Source organism: Rattus rattus, chromosome 1, assembly GCF_011064425.1.
Source record: "Rattus rattus isolate New Zealand chromosome 1, Rrattus_CSIRO_v1, whole genome shotgun sequence".
NCBI classification, from domain to species: domain Eukaryota; kingdom Metazoa; phylum Chordata; class Mammalia; order Rodentia; family Muridae; genus Rattus; species Rattus rattus.
In genome coordinates this window covers 46,715,590-46,743,286 of record NC_046154.1, presented here as the reverse complement: position 1 = coordinate 46,743,286, position 27,697 = coordinate 46,715,590, and the positions used below count along the sequence as shown (strand labels likewise).

Below are 27,697 nucleotides of genomic sequence, written 5' to 3'. Positions count from 1 at the left end.
TCAGCTGCCACAAGAATCACCAAGAAGAAAGAAGACACTGGAGCTGGCCCCCAGCAGACACGACTATGGGCTCACACCACTCCAGCTTTGTTACCCGAGAGCTCAGTCTGAAACCCGTTTGGAAGCTGGGACCAAATAGAGTGGGAATATAGAAAATCTGGAGGTAAGACCCCTGAGATCTCAACACAGACCTACAGTAAGCTGTAAAGGTAGGTGGCACACAGCAGAGGCCCCAGGGAGTTAGGAAGGATTTTCTAAGTAGGCTGTCCTTCAGTCTGTAACAGGTGTCAGCTGACTCAATTTTTCAACTGCATCCCAGACAGTATCTCCGGTGCTCAGGCAGGAGTCTACATAGGACTACACAGTACTCAGTCCATGTTCCAGGAGTGAGAGAGTGGCAGGCAAGTTTCAAGATGTGACCATGAGCATCATTAGAGCCCCAATTCCTTCTTTCCTTTCTGCTCTTATCTACCACAGAGTAAAACTTCCTGTATTAAAGTCTGTAGAGGGAAAACAAAATGCTCCAAGAACCGCAGGGCCGCACTGGCATCTTACGCACATTTTTAATGAATAAACAGAGAGCAGTCTAAACTAGAGAAGGAAGAAGTAAATGTATCTTTTCATGACAGGAGGGGATGATCCTCAGAGCAGCAACAGGAAATAAGGGTACACTCTCCTGAAGTAACCAGAGTGGGCACACGCTCCTGAAGTAACCAGAGTAGGCACACGCTCCTGAAGTAACCAGAGTGGGCACACTCTCCTGAAGTAACCAGAGTGAGGAGCACACTCTCCTGAAGTAACCAGAGTGGGCACATGTTACTGAAGTAACCAGAGTGGGCACACATTACTGAAGTAACCAGAGCGGGCACATGCTCCTGAAGTAGCCAGAGTGGGCACACTCTCCTGAAGTAACCAGAGTGGGCACACTCTCCTGAAGTAACCAGAGCGGGCACACGCTCCTGAAGTAACCAGAGCGGGCACACATTACTGAAGTAACCAGAGCGGGCACATGCTCCTGAAGTAGCCAGAGTGGGCACACTCTCCTGAAGTAGCCAGAGTGAGGAGCACACTCTCCTGAAGTAGCCAGAGCGGGCACACGCTCCTGAAGTAACCAGAGTGAGCAGCACATTGATCATTCTACAGAAGCTGCAGAGACAGCGTTAACCACCGAGGGATGGGTAGGGAGGAGAGGGGTCATGTCCAGGAAATGTTAACATGCCTTTCTTACCAGCATTGTAAGACAGTCAGAAATTCGAAAACTGGCCTTGATTTCATTATCTCATCTAAGCTGTATTCATCTTGGAACTGAGAATACCTAAACAAGAGATAAGTAGTTATAAAAGTGAAGAAGCAACTGAAAGACAGGCAGATCTCTGAGTTGTAAGCCAGCCTGGTCTACAAAGTGAGATCGGGGACAGCCAGGGTTACACAGAGAAACCCTGCCCCCACCCCCGCCAAAAAAAAAAGAAAGAAGAAGAAAGAAAGAAGACAGACATAGAACTGTGACTTTTTCATGCTCAGAAACAAAAGGCAAAATAAATCCAATTCCATTCTTTATAACTCACCCAGTCCATGATATTTTATTGGCAAAAGAAAATGATCAAATAGTACATGGCATTGCTTTTATTCTAATTATGTGGCATCAATTCAGTTCCCAGTGGAGCCCTTTCCCCCAGAAAATACCGAGTTCATGCTATGAACCACCAATAAGCATTCAGAGATTGTTGATTGACAATAACCTGAATACATCTGATATCACTTACTTTTAGGATATGAACAGTTATATTGTTTTTCCAGAATAAGTTAATAATGCTAAAGAGAATGAAATTTATCTCAGTTATAAACTTAATATGCATTTTACAATTGATTTTGCTGTGCAAAGAAATGAACCTAGGACCTCACATATGCTAATCGCTAACCTACATTATCGACCCCAATTAAAAATTTTAATACCTATCTCTCTAATTCTTATTTTAAAAAAATCATTAAAATCAGGTGGGAGAAACCATGCCTATAATCCCAGTACTTAGGAATCTGATGCAGAATGATCGCCATAAATTGGAGGCTAGCCAGGGTTAGTCCCAAACTCTGACACTCCTATCAAGAGGAGAGAGAGAGAGAGAGAGAGAGAGAGAGAGAGAGAGAGAGAGAGAGAGAGAGAGGAGAAGAAGAAGGAGGAGGAGAAGGAAGAGAGGAGGAGGAGGAGGAGGAGGAAGAGGAGGAGGGGGAGGAGGAGAAAGAGGAAGAGGAAGAGGAGGAGGAAGAGGAAGAGGAGGAGGAGGAGGAAGAGGGAGGAAGAGGAGGAGGAGGAGAAGAACCACCACTAGGCTGTAATGATACTTTAAATATAAATAAACCACAAACTAGAATGGCAAAATAAGCCAAGATTTGGGTACAAGTCTTACTTTTATAAAATAAATAAATAAATAAACATCCAACTTAATATCCTGAGATCTTACATTTGTTTACCAAGAATAAACTGCATATCATACAGTAGGGCAGACCAGATTTTTGTATCATGCCTCTGAAATACTTACGGGTTATTAACTGAGTGTTTATGATTTTTCCATCCAATTTTTGCAAAGTGTTCAACTTTTGTTCCTGCAGAGAGAACAAATATCAACGTGCTGTTTCCTGCAGCTCATTACCCAACATGTCACAGTGGAATTCAATGTTTGACTAAATATCTCCATAGTTCTCTTGCACTGATATCAGGGTCAAAGACAGTGACCATTCATATAATTTGTTATAATTAGATTTGAGCGTTTCATAAATTGAATCAAGAGACATATGAGATGTAAACAGTTCAAACTGTCTATTCTATTATAATTAAGATTCAGTTTCAAAAACTAGAAAATACAGCCTGGAGCCATAGTGCCTAGCTGGAGAGTATTGCCAACAGTGATCCGGTGTCTGCCAGACATTCCCAAGCCTGGAATGGGTGGGTGTGCCAATCACGTCCCCCATGGCCTGATAAACAATCCCAGCAACTTCCCTTTATGACACAGCAGAAGGGTCTTTAGAAAAGTTATATCCAGTGAATTATGCATGCTTTCTAGATACGGGTGGTGTTGTTTGGTTGTGTTGGGTTGTGTTGTGTTTTGAGACAGGGTCTCATTGTTTAGCCTTTGGTTGGCCTGGAACTCAGCAAGTAGCATATGATAGTTTTGAACTCACAGAGCTCTGCCTGCCTCTGCCTCCCAGGTCTGGGATTGAGGACGTGCACCACCATTGCCCAATCTGGAATAGGTCCTATTCTGAGGTTTTATTTATGTACAGACTCAGGTGCTGTAACAGTGTGATGCAATTACCAGAAAAACAGTGGCCAAGTGCAGGACTCACAGTTTTTGAGTGGCGCCAAACACCTGTAATCCCAACACACAGGAAGAGGAAACAAGGAGGACCAAGAGTTTAAGCCTGGACTACACTGAACCTTATCTCAAAAAGATACAACAGGGAAAGATGCTGGGGTACATGCCTTTAATGCCACTACTCAGGAGGCAGAAGCAGGTTGCGAGTTTGAGCCAGCCTGGTCTACACTTTCAAATTCCAGGTTAGCCAAGGCTATACAATGAGATCATAAAGACTATGGGTAAAGACTATAGGAAAAGAGATTTGAAGGTTTGTTGTTGCTGTTGTTGTTGTTGTTGTTGTTGTTGGTTTGGTTTGAGGTGTTTTATTGGTTGTTTTTGCTTTATTTTGTTTTCAAGACAAGGCTTTCTATAGCCTCACACATATAAAAGACCATCTCCTAGAAAAGGATCCTGCAGTGTAGTTCACTTACCATCTATTTCTTAAGCCTGATACTAACTAGCCAAATGGTAGATGACCACTAGCCCTGAACTGCCAATTAATTTTTATTGGATGTTGCCATGCATAGAAGAAAATACCTGTAATCTCAGCACTTGTGGGTGGAGAAAGGAAGATTAAGAGTTCAAGGTCATCCTCAATTACATAAATCTCCCACCCTCAAATGTTCCCCTTTAAAAAAAAAAAAGAATTTTGGCTGTTCAAAGAATATACTTAGTATAAAAAGATTCCAACCTCCTAGAATGAAATTATAAAACCACAGCCATCTGCTGAGTCCATTGAGTTAAGTTAAAGACGACGTAGTCCATGCCTGTAAGTGCAGGGCTCCGGAGGGAGAGCCAAGCAAGCAAGCAAGCGGTCTGCATGAATTCCAGGCCAGCCTGGGCTACACAATGAGCTCTAGGCCAGCCCAGGCTACACTGTACAACCTGCTGACAAACAAAAACAAATTCAACTCTTTCAAATTTTAGACTAGAAGAGTTATTAAGCCATTCCCAGTAATATAAACCTTAAGGAAGCATGTGAGTTTAAAAATACACCAGTACCAGGATTTCTAAGGCCAACGGAAGCTGCTACGTCTGTCTCTGTAACCTCCAAAAATAATACAAACAAAAAGAAAAGCACGAGTGTGTGGTACCATATAATCAGAAAAACCAGGAGAATGGTGGTACCCAAACCTCAGAGTCTGTAAGTTAAGAAAAAGAACAGACTAATGCAAAAAAGGGCCAAATCCCAACCACAAACCTTGGGGTAATAAGGACAGCCAGAGGAAAAGCAGCAGAGAGAGGACAGGGGCCAATGGTGGCCCACAGTCCTCCAGCAATGACACCCTCCCCGGGTGTGAGCACGCATAGAAAAATGTCCCTATATTAGAGATAAAGGGCTTTTAAAAACTTCCATGTATTTGTGTGTGCATGTATGTGCATGATATTTATATGTGCTGCATGGGCACTGGGGATCTGACTCGGGCCCTCATGCTTGCACAGCAAGTGCTCTTCCCAGACCCTAGAAATAAAAGTTTAAATTGTAAATGTTATTTTTAATCAGTTAATAAATAGGGACGCTACTTTTTAGAGTCATACTCAAGCTGATCAGAAAAAAAGCTAAGTAAAACGGACAATTGACTGGAGAAATAGAGATTGCTAAATTTGATCCCATTACAAATAAAATATTTAGCCTAAAAGAAATACAGAAAACTAGGTTGAGGATGTCTATCAGTGGGCAGGGGTCTTGCATCGCATGCAGGAGGCCCTGGGTTCAATCATGAGCAAAAATGGGATGTGGTGACACAAGCCTGTTTGCAGCACCCAGGAAGGAGGTGATGAAGGGAAGACTAGGCATTCGAGGTCATCCTCAGCTACCTAAGAGTCAGAGGCCAGCCTCAGTGGGCTACATTAACCTTGGATGGGGGCGGGGGTGCAGAAATGGGGGGATAGAGGAAGAAAAGCAGAAAGACAAAGGACAAACGAAAAGGACACACAGACAATCACTAGACAACTACCCACCCCCCAAAACTCTGACTCAGTGTCACACACAATTCTACCACATCTATAAAGAGCATGTGGTTCCCATACTCCATAGAAATTAAAAGTAAAAACCAATCTTTTATGAGGCCAGTCTAAATCTAAAGCCCAGAAGACCCAGGGGCACAGTAATCGAGCACTTGACTAGCACAGGCCCAGGACCCAGCAACACAGGATAAAGTAAACCTCTGTGTGACTTCAATGTGGGGAATGAAGACTAACTATTGAAGGCCTACATTCAAAAACAAAATAACACCCAAACTGGGTAAGCATAACCAAAAAGAGGGAGGGAGTCTCCATTACAGCAGTGCATGGTGGCACACACCTGTAACATAGGCACTTAAGAGACAGGGTAGGAGGATCAGGAGTTCAAGGCCAGCCTGGATATACAGAGTTCAGGTCAGCCTGTGCTTCATGAGACCCTATCTCCAAAATAATGGAAGCAAGCCAGATGTGGCGGCTCACTCCTTTAAAACTAGCACTCAGGAGGCAGAATCAGAACAGGCCGATCTCTGAGTTTGAGGTCAGCCTAGTGTAGAGTTCCTGGACAGCCTGGGCTACGGAGAGGAGCTCTGTTTTGAAGAAAAACAAAAACAGAAATAAACAGAACATTGAAAAATAAACCATAGGAGGCTGGAGAGGTGGCTCAGCAGTTAAGAGCACTGGTTCCTCTTGCAGAGGACCTGGGCTCAATTCCCAGCACCTACATGGCTGTTTGCAACTCCAGTTTCAGGGGATCTACTGCCCTCTTCTGGTCTCTGTGGACACCAGGTATACGAGTGGTGCAAACACATGCATGCAAGCAAAATAGCCATGCACATCAAAAGTAAGTTTTTTTTTCTTTAATTCAAAGTGAACAAAATTATGAAGGGCTCTTAGGGCAAAAGGGGGATCATTTGTGAGACGGTTAATGAAGCTGGAAATAAGGCGTGAAGGTTGGTAACAGTACTGTGTCAGCACTAACTAATTTTTCTCTTGAAGGGGGGAGAGCTTGAGGTCTTGCTATGTATGGTGTCTGGGCTGGCTTTGGAGGCCTCAAGCAGGTCCCCTGCAACAGCTCAGACACACACATCGCTCTACTTGATCTGATATTAGTTTCTTGATTTCGATTATTAAATATTTGATTTGATATACAATATATGTACTATATTGATTTGATTGTTATAATTTGCCATGAAAACCTGTAACTTACTCATTTTTAGGCAGGGTGTGTAGCCCTGGCTACTCTGGAATTCACTGTGCAGATCAGACTGGGATTAAAGGTAGATGCCACTACTCTTGGCCTGCTCTTACACAGAAATACAGAGGAAGATACCCAAAAAAGCATAGCAAAATATAAATGATTCTAGAAAGAAAGGTATTAGGAATATTTTGTGCACCATTGTCATTAAGTCTGAAATTATTTCAGAACAAAAGTGAAAACCTGCCAGTGATGGTGGCTCATGCCTTTTAACCCAGCACTTGGGGAGCAGAGCCAGGTGGATCTCTGTGAGTTCGAGGCCAGTCTGGTCTACAGAGAGAGTTACTGTGCAGAGAAACCCTGTCTCCAAAATAAATAATAAATAAATAAATAAATAAATAAATAATAAATAAATGAATGAATGAATGAATGAATGTGAAAATCATCGGAGTGACAACTCTTCACAAGTCTAAAAGTGAGTCATGCTATCTTTCAAACCAATAACCTCTCGACTGACCGTGAAGAATTTCAGTGTTTAAGCTACTGGGTCAGGGAGACAGCTCAGTGGGTATAAGAGATTGCCACACAAGACTCATGACCTGAGTTTGATATGCAGAACCTAGTTTTAAAAATCTAGATGTAGTAGCACATATCTGTAATCAGAGTGGACCTGTGGAGAGACGGGAGACAGAGGGGAGAATCATCCATAAGCCCAGGGACCACTCTCCTGGAGTAGGAGTATACAGTGCAGGGCAAAAGCAGGAAGAGACACCCTGCCTTGACAAGGAGGCGGGTAAGAGCCGACTCCCAAAAGCTGCCCTCCCACCTCCACACACATGAATAATAATAATAACAACAACAAAATTGTAATCTGGTCACATTCATTATCTATAAAGTGAGGAAACGTAAAAGCTTTTATGACATTCACACAATTTGTTGCAAAAGTCTTTATAACTTTATTTGCAAAATAGAGTTTTTAAAAACCACCAAGGGGTTGGGGATTTAGCTCAGTGGTAGAGCGCTTGCCTAGCAAGCGCAAGGCCCTGGGTTGGGTCCCCAGCCAAAAAAAAAAAAAAAAAAAAAAAAAACCCACCCAAGCTGCTCACTTAACCCAGCACTCTACTGAAGAATCAGAGTTACTGACAGGCTTCCACACACAGTGCTATAATATCAACCACATGTAAACACCCTCCGTACACTGCAGGTAAACCCAGAAGGGAAGAGAAACTGCTAGGTTCCCATTTTCATGCCCGCCAGCAACTTGTGACAGTCTGACTTGCCCCTTCTAGGCCTACAGCACTACCAAGCCTAATGTAACTGGAGAATGGGTCATTATCAGTGTGGCTTTCACGTCTTCCTGCTATTATAGTTAAGATGAAAGCCAGGCTGCTGGACTCCACGTCTCTGGTGCTGTACGGGACGAGCAGCAGAGCTGGTGTGAGCAAAGTCCTGCAGTCACCTGTCAGTACCCATAAACACAACTACATAAACAACTGAAAAAGACTCTCCTCGCTACACAGTGACAGTTACTGACTTCACAGTCAGGAATCGGCTTGTCTCACAGGATCTCCACAGATTTTAAGCCCTCATCCGTAACATTATCAAAAGGCCTCAAAGATATTCCTAATTTCTTCCCTCTGAAATTCTAATGCTGAAGTCTGGCCTCAATGACTAGGAGATGGGGCCTCTACAGGAGGGAGGCAGTGAACAAAATCCTGATGTCCTGATCAACATCCCATGCTGAAATCTTAACTGTGAAGCCATCTCTTCAGTCCTCCCATGCTGAAATCTAATCCCTAAGGTGCTAGTTTCTGGAGCAGGGACTTCATGAACAGGGTTAGTGTCCTTACAAAAGAGATCGTGGAAGGGGTCTGTGAATGTAGCTCAGTTGGTAGTGTGCTGGTATAGCCCCAGGTTCAATCCCCAGCATCCAGGTAGAGGGTGTCAGCTACTTGTAAGGTCAGTTCCAGAGGCTCTCGTGACCTCTTCTGACCTCCAAGGGCACTAGGCATGCATGTGCTACACAGGCAAACACCATACCCATAAAATATGAAAAGAAATCTCTTCAAAAATACTTTATATCTTAAACATCCCATATGTCCTTAACATATGTCCTTCCACATGTCATATGTCTTTAACATATGTCCTTCCACATGTCCTTAACATATGTTCTTCTACATATCCTTAACAAATACCTATTATTTCTTATTGCATGAACATAACTAGTAATAAGCCTGAAAGGTAGTGTTTCTGATGTTATTTTGAGGCAGGATCTCACTAAACATGCTTGGCTGACCTGAAACTCATTACGTGAACTCAAGGAGATCCAAATACCTTGGTGGTGAAATTAGCATGGGTCATCACGCCCAGCCTCTAAAGAAGTGATTCTTAACCTTCCTACTGCTGTGACCCTTTAATACAGTTTGTCCTGGTATTATGACCACCCCCCCCAAGCATAAAATTATTTTGCTGCTACTTTATAACTGTAATTTTGTTACTGTTATGAATCATAATGTAAATATGTAACATGCAGAATAGTCTTAGGTGACCCCCTAGGAAAGGTTGACCTCCCCCAAGGGGCTGAGACCCACAGGCTGAGAACCACTGCCTTAAAGGCTATTTCATTAACATACCATATGTTTCCATATGTTCTTTCCCAGCACTCCCAAACAGCTGAGGAGCAAATGGACAGGCAGATATTCCATACTTATTGATCAAGACGTCAATATGTTTTTCCATTGGATTTGACCGATCTGAATACTTAAAGAGAAAAATAGAATTTAATGGGCAGCTGACATAAACATGTCTCTGGCAACTTACACTATTGTCAAGACATTTGCTTATCCTGAGAGCACAGCAAACAAAATGATCAATATGAATAAAATCATCAAGAAATATTTTGTAGCAGGAAAATATGAAAATATGGGTATAGTGGCCCATCCCACCACTTGGGAGGTAGAGGCAGGAGGGTCAAGAGTTTAAGAGTAGCCTTAGTTCCATAGCAAGTCAGAGGCCAGTTTGGAGCATGCAGGACCCTGTCTCTCTCTCTCTCTACATACATACATCATACATACATACATACATACATACATACACACATCATACATTCATATACACACACATCATACATATGTACATACATATATACATCATATATGCATGCATACATACTACATACATACATGTTTAAATCTAATCCCCAAGGTGCTAGTTTCAGGAGCAGGGCCTTCATGAATAGGGTTGGTGTCCTTACAAAAGATGTTGAGGAAGGGGTCTGTGATTATATGTATATGTTGAGATTTGGTCTGTTGCTATGTATTGTAATGCTAAACTCTGTACCAGAAGGTCTAGGCCTATGAATAATTCTCACGTTTACAAGCTTTTGTTGTCAAAACTTGTTCCTTGGTTTAAAACTATTAGTTAAATAAAATTGGCAACATCCAGCTACTGGATTAGAGGTAGGAGGGTTTGGAGTTATCTGGTGGGGGTGGAGTGAAAGGGAGAGGGGAGAGATCATGAGGAGGAGAGAAGTTGCCTTGGGGGAGGTGAGTCATGAAAACTTGGCCATGAGGGCTGGCCAATCGGAGTTAAGAGCATCTCAGATGGAACATGGCAAGTCATAACTTGGGGTTATTGATGGGGAGGTAGATTCTAATAACCTAGATTCTAATATTATTAATATTCTAATAAAATATTTGCTCAGCACTGGTGCATTAAAGGCTTCTCGTAAATATAAAGATTGTGTGCCTTTTATCTGGGAACTGAATGATCCAAGGCGGGACAGAAACCCCAATTTTTAGATTAAACATTTACTATAACAAACTTGAATATATTTTTATTTACTTATAAAACATATTGGCATTCATTTCAAAAAGTAATCAATGTACAAATGGGAGATATTTTACTTTTTAGAGGCAGGGTGAGCCCTGGCTGTCCTGGAACACACCGTGTAGAGATGGGATGGCTTCAAACTCATAGAGCTCTGTCTGCCTCTGCCTCTTGAGTTATATTCTTTTAGCAAAGTCTTCAAAATACTGTGCATATTTTACACTTATGACGTGTCCCAATCTATAAATAAATTTTCATTGGGAATACCTAATGCTCATTGCACTTATATTTCACAGAATCATAGTTGTAAAACAGATTTACAGGCCCAAGTTATCCCAAATACACCCAAAAGTTTTCCAATAATGGAACAGAGTATCCATTTAACCTTAAATTGATTAGAATTAAATTAAAAATTCAGTTCCTCAGCTGTACTCAATAGTAAAATGTGCCAACAGCCCCCTGCCAGGTCCAGCCACTGCAACTAGTTCTCCCAGTGAAGCAAGTATTCCTTAACAGCATGTTTATTTGATGTGTGGGGTGGGGAGAGTGTGCATGAGCACACATGCCTACCTTAAGATCACCCTCAGACCAACAGGCTTGACAACCCGCAGAGCCAACCATCAGACTCTCCTACCTGCTCAAAAGAGTGACCCTGTCTCTGTGAGAGTGACTGTTGACTGTAAGCACAGCATACCTACAGGATGTGGAAAGTTGTACTCATGATCTGAAGGAGGTAAATCAGACAAACAGAAAACAGAATCGAGGCCAAGCAGGAGGCAGAGCCTCAGCCGCAGAGACCCACAAAGGCGCTGGACAGAAACAGTACATTGTTTTTCTTACAGTAACAAGGAACTTGCCAGGAGAGAAGTTCAAGATCAAGCTCAACTACAAAGTGAGTATGAGGCTAGTCTGGGCTTCATGAGACCCCGTAATAATAAAATAAAATTTCAGATCATGGGCTGGAGATATGGCTCAGCAGTTTAGAGCATTTGCTACTCTTTCAGAGAACTCAAACTCTGTTATCTGCCACATTGTGAAAACCAATAACTCCAAATCCAGAGACCTCATACCCTCTTAAGGCCTCTGAGGAGCCCAAACACATGTAGAATACAATCACACAGACACACACACACACACACACACAGAGACAGACACACACAACACACACATACACACACATACACAGAGACAGACACACATACACACACACAGACACAGACACACATACAGACACACACACACACACACACACACACACACACACACAGACACACACACACAGACATACACACACACACACACACAGACACACAAAAGACACACACACAGACACACACAGAGGCATATGCATGTACACACGAAGAAATAAAAGCATATAAATCTTAAAATATATGTATTTTTAAACACCAAATCAAATTTTATGTTGCTTACTAACTGACTTGATTTATAGTGGTCAGATAGACAATATTCTCATAATGTTAAAATAATTCCAAAATAACAATAAATTACTTACTTTGGTACCAAGGGATCCCTTTTCCATCTTCTCAAACCCAAGAGCTAACACGCAGTTTGCTAAACCTTAAAAAAAATGTAAATATTTAAAAAATTTTAATTTTCAGGCACCCCACAAAAATACTATTAAATTTTAAAGTTATTATACATTTTTTAATATTTTAAATTTTATTATTTTAATTAAAATGTAAAAGGGGATTCTCAAAAGAATTGTATTTTCGGAGAAAAAGGACATTGAAAAAATTATGTTAAAGTTCAAATGCAGAACAAAACATTATTACACTATCAAAGATTTTCTTTTAAAAAAAAGAAAGAACTGCTGGAGGATGCAGCTCGGTGGTAAAGCCTGTGCCCATCAGGCTGGGAGGTCTGAGTTCAGTCACCAGCATTAAGAGGGGGAGGGAGGGAGGGAGTAGGGGGAGGGGAGGAAGGAGAAGGAGGGCATCAACTTGATCAAACAGTAAAATGACAAAGTTCCAAGAAGAGGTTAAAGGGCATCAGCTTGAGCTGTAAGACTACAAACTCCAAAACCCAGGGACAGTAGAACACAATTATCATATCAGTAGACTGCAAGAAGGCCCAATAAGAGGCCCAGGGTATTTGGAAATGGAGACTCTGTTATACGTGAATACATACTTTGTACAGATATAAATGTAGACATATATACACAGGAAGATCTGTGCACAAATGCTTGTGGCAGTAATTACTGATAACAGCCAAAAAAGGAAAAGAAGAAACAACAGCATCCATCAAACAATGGACATATATTCAAAATATAGCTTAGCCATGAAGCAGAATGCTACGTGGCCGAAAACAGGAATAGATGGTGACCCATGCTGTAAGAATGAACGTTCAAACAGGAAGTTAAATGAAAGAGGTGGCAAAGGCCATGTGTCATGTGGTGCAGCACATGAGGCCACCGATGGAGCAGATGAGCTCACAGTCAAGCAAGCAGCAGTGGTGAGGACCAGAATGTGAATGAGGCAGGAGACTGCTGATGGGTTTCTGGAGCCTGTGATCTTACCCCTCGAAACAAGGTTTCCATTACTGGTGACAAAATGTTCTAAAACCTACAACCATGCTGGCTGCATTTACGACTACAGCTCATCAGGGCAAACTTCAGCCTGGGAACTTTATTTCAGTAAAGCCTTGGGAGGCAGTGGGGATACGCTGCCTGGTATAGTGTTTGCCTGGCATCCTCAAGGCCCCTGGTTTCATTCCTAATACCACAAAAACAAATAATAAAAGCTTTCTAAAAAAAAGATTTATTTATTTATGTATTTATTTATTATATATAAGTACATTGTCACTGTCTTCAGACACACCAGAAGAGGGCATCGGATCCCATTGCAGATGGTTGTGAGCCACCATGTGGTTGCTGGGAATTGAACTCAGGACCTCTGGAAGAGCAGTTCAGTCAATGCTCTCAACTGCTGATCCATCCCTCCAGCCCAATACAAGTTTTTTTAAAGCCATACATTATATATGGTCATTTTTATTAAGTAATCTCTTTTCTGAGCAAACTCAGAGAAGTGATTAAAAGGGAACATTTACCCTGTACTTATTTAAGGACATGGGACAAGGATCAACAAGATGTCTCTGCAGGTTAAGGTACTTGCCACCAAGCCTGACAGTCTGAGTCCAGTCCCCAGGAACCACATGGTGAAAGAGGAGAACCAACTTCTACAAGCTGTCCTCTGGCCTCGGTGTATGTGTCTTGCTGAGTGTGGACACAGATAAATAAATAAATAAATAGGTAAGAAGACAGATACATAGATACATATACAGATACTGCCTTAGTCAGGGTTTCTATTCCTGCGCAGACACCATGACCAAGAAGCAAGTTGGGGAGGAAAGGGGTTTATTCAGCTTATACTTCCACATTGCTGTTCATTACCACAGGAAGTCAGGACTGGAACTCACACAGGGCAGGAAGCAGGAGCTGATGCAGAGGCCATGGAGGGATGTTTCTTACTGGTTTGCTTTCCCTGGCTTGCTCAGCTTGCTCTCTTATACAACCCAAGACTATCAGCTCAGGGACGGCACCACCCACAATGGGCTGGATCCTCTCCCCCGATCAGTAGTTGAGAAAATCCCTTACAACTGGGCCTTATGGAGGCATTTCCTCAACGGAGACTCCTTTCTCTGTGATAACTTCAGCTAGTGTCAAGTTGACACACAGAACCAGCCAGTACATATACATACATAGATATTTTTAAAATTTTTTTAAAAGAACATTAGAGCAATAAGCATGAGGGACTGGAGAGAAAGCTCAGTGTTTAAGGATGCTGGTTGCCCTTCCGGAGGACCCAGGTTCAATTCCCAGCACCCACATGATGGCTCACAACCATCTGTGACTCCAGTTCCAGGAGATCCGATTCCCTTTTTCAGCTCTGCAGTCACAGCACGTGTTACATAGACACAGATGCAGGCAAAATACCCACACACATAAGTGACAGTAAGACATTAATAATGATGAAGCACACCTTACCTCCCTGAACCAGTTGCTGGGCCATAAACAAAGCAGTAGAACCGGTAGAGCAGTTATTGTTGACATTAATGATAGGGATGCCAGTGAGCCCCAGGCTGTGATAGATGGCCCTCTGCCCGCAGGTGGATTCACCTACAGAGAAACAAAAAACCTGAACACCCAAGGCGGAAACATACAGGAGCTGCAGGGCAGCGCACTCATGCTGTTTTTCCTTCACTGTTACAGCTGGCCCTAGTGTCCTGCACAGGCAGGTCAGTGGTGCACCTTGACCTCTGAGTCAGAAACAGCCACAGCACTGACTATCCCCTATGGTGCAAACAGAAGATGCACTCATAACAGAAGTTTGTTTGCACTTTCTTTCTTTTTCGAGGCAGGGTTTCAGTAGCTCAGGGTGGCCTGGTGCTCATAGCAGTCCTCCTGCCGTAGCCTCCTGAGAGCTGAGATTCCAGGCCTGGACATCACATGGGGCAGTGCAGCATGCACTTTTGATGCCTTCCTGCCTCCTCCTGTCTTAGTCAGGATTGGAATCTGCACTGTGTCCCTGAACACGACCTTACACTTTCTTTACATGATATAGAGGTGGAGAAGGGAATAAACGGGTAGGTAATAGCAGAGCATTCACTCTGGCAGAGTGGTGTGATACGGGGAATGATGGCTCGTGGACACTTGATTCTCACATATAAATTGTTAAAGGCCATTGAAATGGTTACTTTTCACAGACACATTCCACAGTTTAAACCAGCTATGGTAGCACAGACTTTAAGTCTCAGCTAGCAGGGAGCTGAAGTGGAAGGGCTGCTGAAGTCTATAGGTTAGAAACCACCGTGATGACAGTGTGAAAACATCCAAAAGAACTTCAGGAAGCTTTGGGGCTGATAGAGCTCAGTTAGAAGAGGGCTTGCCTAGAACACAAAGGATCTGGGTTCAATCCCCAGCACTGCATATATTGGGTATGGTGGTATATCCCCATTATACCATCTCTTGGTAGGCAGAGACAACAAGATCAGAGGTTCAAGACTATTCTTGAATTTAAGGCCAGCCTAGGCTCCATAGATCCTGTCTCAAAAAGTTCTTTTCACTAAGCTTTAAAGACTGTTTGCATCCAGGCCTTAGAGGAAAATGTGACCCACACTGTACAAACACGACTTTCCCTCTCACAAGGCAGGAGGATCGCTGGGACAACAAGATGACGGAAGATGAGGTGCAGCCTCACCAGGAGTCTTCTACATAAATGCAAGGCTCACTGGTCTCCTGGCAATATGCATTCTACACATCATGCCCCAGTAAGCTATGCCTAGGCTTCTCCTGTTACCCTGAAGAGTATAGGAAATATATGAAGGCCATGCGCAAAGATTCATTATAATATTATAAATATGATGCCATATAATTACTGTACTTTCCTAATAACTAAAAATATTAAAGAACTTTGAACGTCTAAAAACAGGTTATCTTTATTTCTAACTAATAAACTTGTAGCTTCGATGCTAAAATACAGTATGATTGCCAAAAAGTAGCAGTGGGCTGAGGAAATGACTTGTCAAGAATGTAAAAGACCCCAGGTTCAATCTCCAGTACTTAAAGGGGGCTAGGGTATGAGAAATAGGTAGATATGAGACTACAAACTCTCCTCCTCTTCATCTTCTTCCTCCTCTCCTCCTCCCTTTTCCTCCTCCTTCCTCTTCCTCCATCCTCTTCCTCCTCCTCTTCCTCTTTCCTCTTCCTCCCTCTCCATCCTCTTCATCCTCCTTCCCCTCTTTTTCTTCCTCCTCCCTCTCCTCCTCCTCCCCCCCTCATCCTTTCTCAGGTCTCACTATGTAGCTGTTCAGGAACTCACTCTGTAGTCCAGGCTGGACTTGAACTCAGAGATCTGCCTGCCCCTGCCTCCTGAGTGCTGGCTGGGACTAAAGGTATGTGCTGGACTAAGAAATATTTTTCTAAGTGCCAACTGAACCATATTGCCAAGTTTCAAAACCATGATTTTAATTTGTCTGCTGCTTTGATAACACAGCAATGACAAGAACAATCAGACTGAGCCAACAACACACAAAGGTGACCTCTGGGTCCTGTCCCACGGGTTAACATTTGCTTATGCAGTTGCTGTGAGACCTTCCGCGCACAGGTTTACTACATACCGTACACATAGCCAACGCACGCCTGCTCCACTTCGGAGTAAGGGATCTGCGCGTCCGCCAATGCCTTCTGGCCTGTGAAAACAAACGGAGGCGTTTGTCAAAAACCACTTGACACGGACGGCTTCAGGGGAGCCGAAATTCCACTTAGAGCTTCCTCAGATCCCATTTACTTCTTTATCGCTTGTTCAGCTCAAAAGACGAAGTGGCGCCCAAATCTTCGTAGCCCTCCCCTTCTTTCTCTAAGCTGTCACATCACTTTGTTGTTATCGTCCTTCTCATAGCAGGTGGAGACAGCCACGCCCATTTTATGTGGTGCGGGGGTGGGGCGTAGGGGAGGATGCTAAACTCAGAACAGCAGAACCTAAGAGACCCCACCCCTGAGCTACCTCCAGGCCGGTGCCTAACCAAAAGCCTTGAAGCTGCTTTCCCACCTGCTTGTTACTTGGACTCCTTGTTGCAGTCATTTCTTTAGACAGAGTTGGGCTGGCCTATAAATTACGATGCAGCCCACACCGGCACTGAGTCAGGGCAAATACTCAGCCTCAGCCTCCCAAATACTGGGATTGCATGTGTGTGCTACCACCCATCTCATCCATCTCTTTAAGAGCAACGTCCCTGACCCGTTCACCTCCACATCCCCACACTTCTAGGGGAGCAAAACGGGAAAGAATGCCATTGCTGGACACAGTTAGGGAGTGTGGGGCATTCCTGGTACACTCCTTTAATCCCAGAATCTGGGAACCAGAGGGAGATGAACCTCTGAGAGGTCAAGGGCAGTCTGGTCTACAGAGTGGGTTCCAGGACAGCCTGGTCTACAGAGTGGTTTCCAGGACAGCAAGAGCTTCAATAATAGAGACCCTGTCTCAAAACAAAACAAAAACTGAGGTCCCATTTCATAAAGCGAGGATCAGTTGGCCATCTTGTCTGTGGAACAAGAACGGATTTGGAAGCTGGGGTGTAACTAGCATGTACCAGGCCCTGGATTTGGTCCCCAGTGACCCATAAACTAGGTACAGCTACATATTCCTGTAATCCCAATACCCAGGGAGGTGAAGGCAAGAGAACCAAAAGTTTAGGGCCATCCTCAGCTACACAGTAAGTTTGAGGCCAACTTAGGATACATAAAACAAACACACAAGAAAGAAGCAGTCTCAGATTCTGTCCGTGATATTCCGAATGTAAAGTTGTCAAAAGTCTTTAAAAATGTTCACAGTCACTATTCCATTAATTAGACTGCTACCTTCAAAAATAAAAAAAGATGACCAAGTATTTCTTTATCAATATGTTCACCAAGTTACTCTGAAATAAGAACAACTTAGGAACACAAGTCTCTAAAAATACTATAGTATAAATATAATAAAATGTTGTATAAAAATTAAAGTTTCCTAAATAACTCTAAATAAGGCTTGAAATGCCTCACAATAAAGTTAGTCTTAAAGGTAGGACGCAAAGCAGGGGTTCAAGGTCAGCCTGGTCTACAAAAGGTTGCTTGTGTAAAGTTTCTATTAACGAAAAACTAAGGGCTAGGGACGTAGTTCAGTGATAGAATGCACGATGCCCCAGGTCCAATGGTCCAATCCATAGTATAATATATTAACTAAAAAAAAAGAAAAGAAAAAAGAAAAGCAGGGCGGTGCTGGTGGCTCCTACCTTTAATCCCTGCACTCATAAGGGAGAGAGGCAAGTGGATCTCTGTGAGCTCGTAGCCAGACTACAAAGTAAGCTCCAGGATAGCCTAGGCTACATGGAGAAACCCTGCCAAAATCAGACAGAGAGAAAGAGAGAGAGAGAGAGATCAAAATCAGAGAGAGAGAGAGAGAGAGAGAGAGAGATCAAATTAGAGAGAGAGGTTGGGATTTAGCCTCAGTGGTAGAGTGCTTGAGAGAGTTCGGAGCTCCAAAAAAAAAAAAAAAAAAAAAGAGAGAGAGAGAGAGAGAGAGAGAGAGAGAGAGAGAGAGAGAGAGAGGAAGAAAGGAAGGAAGGAAGGAAGAAAGAAAGAAAGGAAGGAAGAAAGGAAAGAAGGAAGAAAGAAGCAAAGAAAACAGGAAGCTGGGCAGTCACTGGATTTCATATTACTAGCTAGTCTGCACGGCTAATTCAAACTTCATAACTTCATCTCAACACTGCAGGCTTATGTTCAAAATATTATATCCATGTGTTACTAAAGAAATCGTAGTTTTCCTTCTTTCTCTTTGCTGTTACTTGGGGCTAGGATCGCATGTGGACAGAGCTGGTCTTGATCTCTGATGGTCCTGCCTCCACCTCCCAAGCGCTGGAATTATCCACCGCCATAGCCGGTAATTAAATAAATGATTTAATTAAATAAATAAAATGATTTTACTGATGCAACATCTACATTCTGTACTGGGCACACAGCAGGGTCATTGTGGAAGTGGAAATCAGCACAGCCATCCAAGGACTAACCACAGGCACTCCTCTGGGGCTGCCTAGCAATAAGCTGACAGGAGCTGGCAGAAGCTCCCTAGGAGGACGGTGCCTAGCAACTTCCCAAGGAGTTATTATTTATTTAGTTATTTTGAGCGTGCAAAGAGTTCCAGTTCGTCCCCTTTTTGAGAAAAAGAAAACAATGTAAATCTCTGGGCTGGAACTCAGGCGTCTGAGTCCCAGCTCACAGGTCTTATTCACGCAGGTCTTCTCAGTACCAGTTCACACTAGAATAAACAATAACGAAGTGTAGCATCTCATTTAGTAGTGCCTCAGCCTAGTGAGAGAAAGAACACTCTCTAGGTTGGTTCAGCAAAACGGGAAGAAGGGCCAGGCGATGATGATGCAAGCCTCTAATCCCAGCACTCAGGGCAGAAGAAGATGGATCTCTGTGAGTTGAGGCCAGATTGATCTTCATTGAGAGTTCCAGGATAGCCAGGAGTACACAGAGAAACAGAGAAACTCTCTCTCTCGGGGGTAATAAATGGAGAGGAAAAGCATCATTCAAGTTTTCAGCGACATTTTGAATGTGAGCACCCCTTTTCCAGTTATAAGTACAGTGAACACACACTAGAATTAAGCTATCTACTTCATGGTTGTCTTACTTAGGTTTTTTGCCCATGTGAACAGACACCATGACCAAGGCAACTCTTAGAAAGAACATTTAATTGGGGCTGGCTTACAGGTTCAGAGGTTCAGTCCATTACCATAAAGATGGGAACATGGCAGCATCCAGGCAGGCATGGTTCAGGAGAAGCTTGAGAGTTCTACATCTTCATCTGAAGGCTGCTAGCAGAATACTGGCTTCCAGGCAGGTAGGATGAGGGTCTTAAAGCCCACACCTTCTAATAGTGCCACTCCCTGGGCTGAGCATATACAAACCATGACAGTGGTTGTGGTGGTTTGGATGAGAATGGCCCCCAAAGGCTCATGAATTTGAATGCTTGGTTCCAGTTGGTGGACTGTTCAGGAAGGATTTGGAGATATGGCAATGTCAAAGGAGGTGTCACTAGGGGTGGGCTTTGAGGTTTCAAAAGTTAGCCCTCTCCCTGCCTGCTGCCTGTGGATCAGGATGTAAGCCATCAGTTACTGCTCCAGCTCCTGCCCATCTGTGGCCATGCTCCCCGCTCGCCGGATGGACTCACCCTCTGAAACTGTAAGCAAGCTGCCAATGAAGTGTTTTATTTTATACATCGGTCTGGACATGGTGTCTCTTCCTTACGATAGAACAGTAACTGAGACAATGACCCTCTTTTTCTTTTCTCGGCTGCCTTTACCATCTGTCCTAGGTGCCTTCCGTAAAACATTCTGACCAAAAGCAACCTAGGGAAGGGAAGGGTTTATTTATTTGGCTTAAACGTCATCTCACAGTCTATCACTGAGAGAAATCAGGGCAGGAACGCAAAGACAGGAACCATGGAGGACCACTGCAGGATTCTTGTCTTGTTCATAGGCTCAGGCTTAGCCAGGACTACTCTCCAAGGAATGGGGTCACTCACAGTGTGCTGGGCCTTCCTACTACATCCCTAACAGTCGGTCTCCCAGAGACATGGCCAGTGACAATCCCTCAATTGAGACACCTTTTTCAGGTGACTCTAGGCTGTGTCGAGTTGAGAGTTAAAGCTGAGTAGACGATATCCCAACACACAGCTTTTTTTATTTTTTAAGATTTATTTATTTTATATATGTGAATTCTCAGACACACCAGAAGAGGGCATCGGATCCCATTATAAGATGGTTGCTGGGAATTGAACTCAGGACCTCTGAGCCATCTCTCCAGCCCGAGTAGATGATATCCCAACACACAGCTTAGTAACACACGAAAGGATGTGATGCTGCCTGGTCTAGGTGTGAGAATGCCCACCTGCCTTCCCTCCCCTTCCCACTACACCATGGACAAGCCCCATGGGAGTTCTTCCCCACAACTGTTTCTTTTTATGCTTGCAAGGCCACTCTACTCATGGAAAAAGCACAAGCCACACAATAAGATATTAGGTATTCAAAACATGATGATTTTTTTTTCCCTATTACCTGCTTCCTTTGCCAAATCAGGATAGTCTCTTGAATTCTCACCTCCAGGCTTCATGAACTGGAATGCAGAGAGGATGATAAGTAGAAGCAGGAATTGAGGGTTATATTTGTTTGTTTTTACAACAGAATCACAAAAAAATCATTCAGTTATTCACTCAGATAAAAACACTGTCACTGGGTCATCCCACAGAGCCATATTTCTGTTATTCCTGTTGATATCTGGTTTAACAAGAAACAGATTCATAGCTGATACTTATTCCCATCTGTAGTTCAGTTTAAGTTTTACATTGTATTGGTTAAAGCCTACGCAATAAATCTATGAAATAAGTCTGCATGACACAGACATGCAATTAGAAATATAAATATTTAAATATTCTTTCATTTAAAAAAAAAAAGTTCATGTCTGTGTGTGCTGTGCAGGGCTTACACCCCTTTGATTCCACTACTCAGGAGGCAGAGAAAAGGAGGCAGATCTCTGTGAGTTCTAGGCCAGCCAGGTCTACCATAGCAAGTTTCAGGCCAGCTAAGACTACACAGTGAGGCCCTGTCTCAAAAACAAAAAAGACAATCAAACAAAAACAACAAGAAAATGTGTGGTAGCTTTGCCACTAAGCCACATTCCCTGTTGTGGATATCTCTGTTTAACACTAAATAAAACTTTAAAAGTAGAAAGAATTTGAAGATCAGTTGTGATGTGGAATCTGAAACCGTACCAACAAACGCTTCATAAAGAACTGAAGAATTGGGCTGGAGAGATGGCTCAGCGGTTAAGAGCACTGACTGCTCTTCCAGAGGTCCTGAGTTCAATTCCCAGCAACCACGTGGTGGCTCACAACCATCTATAGTGGGATCTCCATGCCCTCTTCCGGTGTGTCTGAAGAAAGCAATAGTGTACTCACATACATAAAATAAGTCTTTTTTTTTTTTTTTTAAAAAGGAGAGGATTAAAAAAAAAAGAACTGAAAAATTGTTATTGTTACACAGTGAGTTGGAGGCCAGATCCTGTCTAAAAGTAAGACAAAATTTAAAAATTAGTAATTCGGGAGATGGGGGGCAACATTTGGGATACAAATAATAAAATAATTCGGGATTGGGGATTTAGCTCAGTGGTAGAGCGCTTGCCTAGGAAGCGCAAGGCCCTGGGTTCGGGGTCCCCAGCTCCAAAAAAAAGAACCAAAAAAAAAATAAAATAAAATAAAATAATAAAATAATTCATTAAAAAAATTTTAATTAGTAATTCTAGCCAGGTGTGGTGGTACACACCTTTAACCCCAGCACTCAGGAGCAGAGGCAGGCAGATCTCTATGAGTTCAAGGCTTTCCTGGTCTACCTAATCAATTCCAGGACAGCCAGGGCTATGTGGTGAGACCCTGTCTCAAAAAACAACCAAAACATCAGTAACTCTATGAGTGACCCATCTCTTGCACATTTTAATAAAAATTCTCAACCTCACCTTTGTTAATGTCAACACTTACCTCATTAATGATGTTTTCTTATTTTAGTGAGAACTTGACTAGCAGATACAAGACTCCTAGGAACTTGAATTTTATCATTGACAATAACTACAGCTAGGTGGTAGTTTCTACTCTATTTGCCAGTTTTAAAGGAGACAGGTAGGTTCACCAATGTCCTACAAAGACTTGCTTTTAAGATTTAGACATGTCATGGGGTTTTGATCTATTACCATGTTATCCTGTCTAAAGGTCAAATGGTTGGACTGGGGAAGTGGCCTAATGGAAAACTGTCTTGCGTAAGGCCCGCTGTGGTCATCTATTAATGACTCTAGACCTGAGGAGACAGACCACAGGAGGTCACCTTGGTGAGTCAGAGATGAGAGAGAGATACCATGACAGAATGACACAGACGAGGTGCCTGAAGAATGGTCCCTGAGGTTGTCCTCTAGCCTTTCACACATGCACGCCTACATACAAAACTCAACTGTCCTAGTCAAAGTTGGCGCCTGAATCTTGACATAACCCAAAGGAGTTCTGATTTCTTCACAACTGATTATTACAAAATTCTTCAGACCTATCTTGATAAGTCATCTCATCTAGATTTTGTAATTTCTCCAATCGACCAGATAGATAGATAGATAGATAGATAGATAGATAGATAGATAGATAGATAGATAGATAGATAGACAGATAGAGATAAAGATTCTTCAGGGGTTAAGGGCCTGGGAGCCTGGAGGTATAACTCAGTTGGCAGAATATCTAACATGCATGAAGCCTCGGGTTCCATCTCCAGGACCCCAGAAACAGGACATGGTAGCACACATCTATAATCTGAATATTCAGGAGGTCGAGGCAGGAGGGTTACAAGTTCAAAGTCATCCACAGCTACATAGTGAGTGACTTTGAGGCCGGAAGGGATTAAGTAAGACCCCCACCTCCAGAAAAAAATAAAGATATTTCAGGACCTCAGTCTTAGCACCTAGAATACCACTGATGGAGATACTGTTTCTAGGCCTCTTCGTGTGGCAGTGCTGGGAATACGTTTAACAGATGAAAAATCTCACATATTCACATCACCACTTCCCACTCCACTTCAGTACTGCGTGCAGTCACTGTTGGTTGCTGGTTGGTTGGATTTTTGAAACGGGGCCTCTCATGTCCTCAGGCTGCCTTCAAACTTCCTATCCTCAAAGCTTTGGATCTTACTCAGTGTTACAGCATTTCCCTGGCATGCTTAAGGCACTGGGTTTGATTCTAAGGACCAGCAAAACATTTTAAAATGATAACAAAAGTTTCAACAGGGCTGGCAAGATGACTTAGCAGGTAAAGGTGCTTGCCATGTAAGCCTGGTGATCTAGATTCCTCAATACCCGAAAGACAATGGAAGGACAAAATCAACTCCACAAAGTCGTCATCTGAGCTCAGCATGCTTGCCACTGCATGTACACACATGTACACACATGTGTACACATCTACACACATGTACACACACACACACACAAAACCTTTTTTAATGTTATTTAATGCTATTTAAGGTTCCTGAGCATGGGTGAGGCTCATCACCTGCTAAGTTTCACCATAAGACAGTGTCATAACAAGCTGACTTTTCTCCTGGTATCATTGCAAATAAATTTCCCAACCTCTGCCAGGAAGGTAGGGTACGTTTGGCTGTGTTTTTGAAGAACAAAGCTAGGCAGTACCACATGGAGAATTTGAACTAATTCCCTTCTTTTTGTGGCAGTTGGGTTTTGTTTGTTTTTGAGATGATTCTGTTACCATCTGCAGAGAGCTAGGATACCACTAGACCCGGCTTCTCTCCACTGTTAATACTTTCTGGCCTCTCCCCCACAGTTTATGCCCCAGTGTGCGTGGTTTCGCACTGTTTTAATGATACTTGGGGAAAAAAACAAGAGATAAGTTCATTTTTTTTTCAATCTTCCATGCTTAACTAAACATGCCAAATTATCCTCTTTTTCCTCTTTCTTCTTTTTTGTTTATGTGGGTTTTTAAAAATCTGTCTTTAATCCCAGCACTCGGGAGGCAGAGGCAGACAGATCTCTGTGAGTTCAAGGCCAGCCCAATCTACAGAGGGAGTTGGGAGTTCCAGGACAGCCAAGGCTACACAGAGAGACCCTATCTCCAAAAAAAAAAAAAAAAAGAAGAAGAAGAAGAAGAAAGAAAAACAGGAAAAAACAATAAATAAATGTTTTATTTATAAAAATTACATTATATATAATACAAATATATTTATAAAATAAATGTATCTTTGGTTTATTAGTGTGTATGTGTGTCTATACTGTGTGGGGGGCACACTCGGGCTGCAGGACACATGGGGAAGGCAGAGGACGTAAGAGTTAGCTCGCTCACATTGTATGAGGCTCAGGCTGCCAAGCCTAATGGGAGGCTCTTTTACCTACTGGTCATCTTGCCGGCCCTTGATCTCTGGTTAATGTAAGGCCTTACATAAGACAGGTTGGCTGTGAACTTGCTATGTAAACTTGAGGACAGCCTTGAACTTCTGATTCTCCTTTCTCCAGCCTCTGAATGCTGAAACTCTGAGCACACATCGCCATGCCTGATCTATGCAGACTGGGGATGGAACCCAGGGCCCCAGGCATGTTTGGCAAGCGTTTACCGAGTGAGTCACATCCCCAGCCCCATCTTGCTTTTTGCTTTTATTCATTTTTGTCACGGTGACCCTCAATATAACACATAGCACATGTACTGCATACATGCTTAAATCATGAAACTGTCTTTAATTCCTTTCCTCTTCCCTACGGAATACTAATGCCCCCTTCACCTCAACCTCCCAACTGGAAAAAAAATTAAACATGCCTTTTGTCTTTCTAATTTTTTAAACATTTATTTATTTATTATGTATACATCATACAGCTTTCTGCCTGCATGTATGCTTGCAGGCCAGAAGAGGGCACCAGACCTGATTATAGATGGTTGTGAGCCACCATATGGTTGCTGGGAATTGAACTCAGGACCTCTGGAAGAGCAGACAGTGCTCTTAACCTCTGAGCCATCTCTCCAGCCCACCTTTTGTTTTTCTAGAAACTATGCTTTTTCTACACAGTCCATATAGACAGATATTAAACAACGAATGGGAGGTTCTTTAAAAAGGAACAACAAACTAGCAGGGCATGGGAGAAGGAGACACCTGTAAGTTCAGCAGTAGAGAAGTTTGAGAGGCTGAATCAAAAGTTTAAAACTAGCCAGGGCCATATAAGATAATGTTTAAAAAAAAATCTAAGGAATATTTTTAAATTTTTGGGGTTGGGATTTGGCTCAGTGGTAGAGCGCTTGCCTATGCAAGCTAAAGGCCCTGGGTTCAGTCCCCAACTCCGAGAAAAAAAAAAAAAAAAAAGAAAAAAAAAAAAAAATTTTACTGCCCACCTACTTATATCAGAAGCTTCCCCTCTAAGAAACAGGTGGATGCTCTTTAAGTTGATCAACTTTTCTATTTACATGTTTTGAGTGAATTATATGTTTCCCCCTACTACTAAGATAATATAAAATGTAAGGTTTTTTTCTTTTTACAGTAAAATAAGAAAAAGATTCTTTGCAGTGACTCTTACACAAAGTACACCCATCTAATCAACAAGCACTCAGTATCTTTCGGCACGAGTGATTATCATTGTGGTTGTGAATAATTGTGGCACCCACCCTGTAGCAATACATTAGGAGAATATAATCATCTAAACAAAGAATTCCAGCACATCAAAGTAAATTAGAGTTTTCAAGGCTCTGCGAGAAAGCCGAGATAATGAAGAGTTTTCTGGAAGGTAAGATCTGAACTGCCCTTTAAGAGTACAAAGATACCAGAGCTTCCAGGCTCTAAGCCACTACCTAAAGACTATACATGGACTGACCCTGGACTCTGACCTCATAGGTAGCAATGAATATCCTAGTAAGAGCACCAGTGGAAGGGGAAGCCCTGGGTCCTGCTAAGACTGAACCCCCAGTGAACTAGATTGTTGGGGGGGGGGCGGCAAGGGGGGGAGGATGGGGAGGGGAACACCTGTAAAGAAGGGGAGGGGGAGGGTTAGGGGATGTTGGTCCGGAAACCAGGGAAAGGGAATAACACTAAAATGTAAATAAGAAATACTCAAGTTAATAAAAAAAAAAAAAGTATACAAAGATACTAGCCAGGGAGAGTGAGCTGGTGCAATTAGTGCCACTAGATTCAAAACTGCTGAAGATTAAGACAGAGATACAGGTAACCTGGCATTACTAGAACACAGAGAAGAGTCAGAGTATTGGGAGAAAAGACTATGGAAGCTTCTGGTTGCCTTAGACCTAGAGAAACAGAAATATGGTCAGAGGATCAAGGTAACCTGTACCTGTGTTAAGAGCTGAGCGTCCTTAGCTCCCAGCTAAAGCCCACTGCCACACCTGATGCTATCTGAGAAAAGCACTTAAAGCCACTACAGAGCTGGTGGCATTCACAATGTCTTCTTTCTCTCCGATAGCCTGGCCTCTGTCCAAGCTCCAAATGTTTTTTGTTTGTTTGTTTCGTTTGTCGGTTTGGTTTGGTTTGGTTTGTGAAACAAGGTCTTGCAACCTCTTATGACCCCAAACTCGCAGCAATTCTCCTGGCTGCATCTCCTAATAATCACCACTAGAGATGTGAGCCACCCGGCCGGCCTAGCTAGGGATTTAGAATCTAAGGAAGTGTGAGTAAGATGTGTGTTGTGCTGGGGGCTCCTTCAAAGACTAAACAGCTAGAAAAGGCAAACGAGAAGGAGAAGAAAAAAAGGTGAGAAACTGCGACCCTATTGATAGCATCATACAGCCTCCAGTCGTCTCTCTGGGTGGAAGAGACAGCAGAGCGGACTGTGACCTTCCCCCCTGCCGTGCTTCCCAGTCACCTCGGACTGCTAGGAATAACAGAGGCAGATCTCACGCCTCTCACAGCTCTGTTTACCTTGGTCATGCCAACTCCGACCACGAACACCCGGCGCAGGCGCGGAGAGTTCAACGCGACTGAAGGCATGGCTCTAGCAGCAAAGAGAACAGCCTCCTACAGACTGAAGCTTTGTAGAACCAGAGCGGGTTTAGGTCTACTTATCCCAGCCCCAGGCGTCAGGGGCCCGGCCGCGGCGTCGGGGGCGGGGCCGAGTTACAGGAAGCTGGCAGGAGGAAGCCGTGTAGGGCATCTACGCATGCTTGGCGATCTTTTAACCTACTGGGTTAGATTCAGGCAGTTTCTCAAGGAGACCTCGGTTTCTGTGCTTCTTCTCTTTACAGTGAGAGAGGGAAGACCTGAAATGGAAGCTCTGGCC

At 43.1% G+C, this 27,697-nt stretch overlaps 1 protein-coding gene across 1 annotated transcript in view; it reads right to left on the bottom strand.

Annotated features, from left to right (window-relative positions):
- Positions 1-27,486, bottom strand: part of Scp2 (sterol carrier protein 2) — a 72,353-nt gene extending 44,867 nt beyond the window's left edge. The window contains exons 1-8 of the mRNA XM_032900762.1: positions 27,340-27,486; positions 20,953-21,010; positions 16,477-16,548; positions 14,345-14,476; positions 11,855-11,919; positions 9,147-9,273; positions 2,538-2,601; positions 1,229-1,315 (exon numbers count right to left, since the gene is read on the bottom strand). Coding sequence (XP_032756653.1) covers positions 1,229-1,315; positions 2,538-2,601; positions 9,147-9,273; positions 11,855-11,919; positions 14,345-14,476; positions 16,477-16,548; positions 20,953-21,010; positions 27,340-27,408 — 674 coding nt within the window. The 5' untranslated portion in view covers positions 27,409-27,486. The remainder of the gene's footprint in view (positions 1-1,228; positions 1,316-2,537; positions 2,602-9,146; positions 9,274-11,854; positions 11,920-14,344; positions 14,477-16,476; positions 16,549-20,952; positions 21,011-27,339) is intronic.
- Between the last annotated feature and the right edge of the window lie 211 nt (positions 27,487-27,697).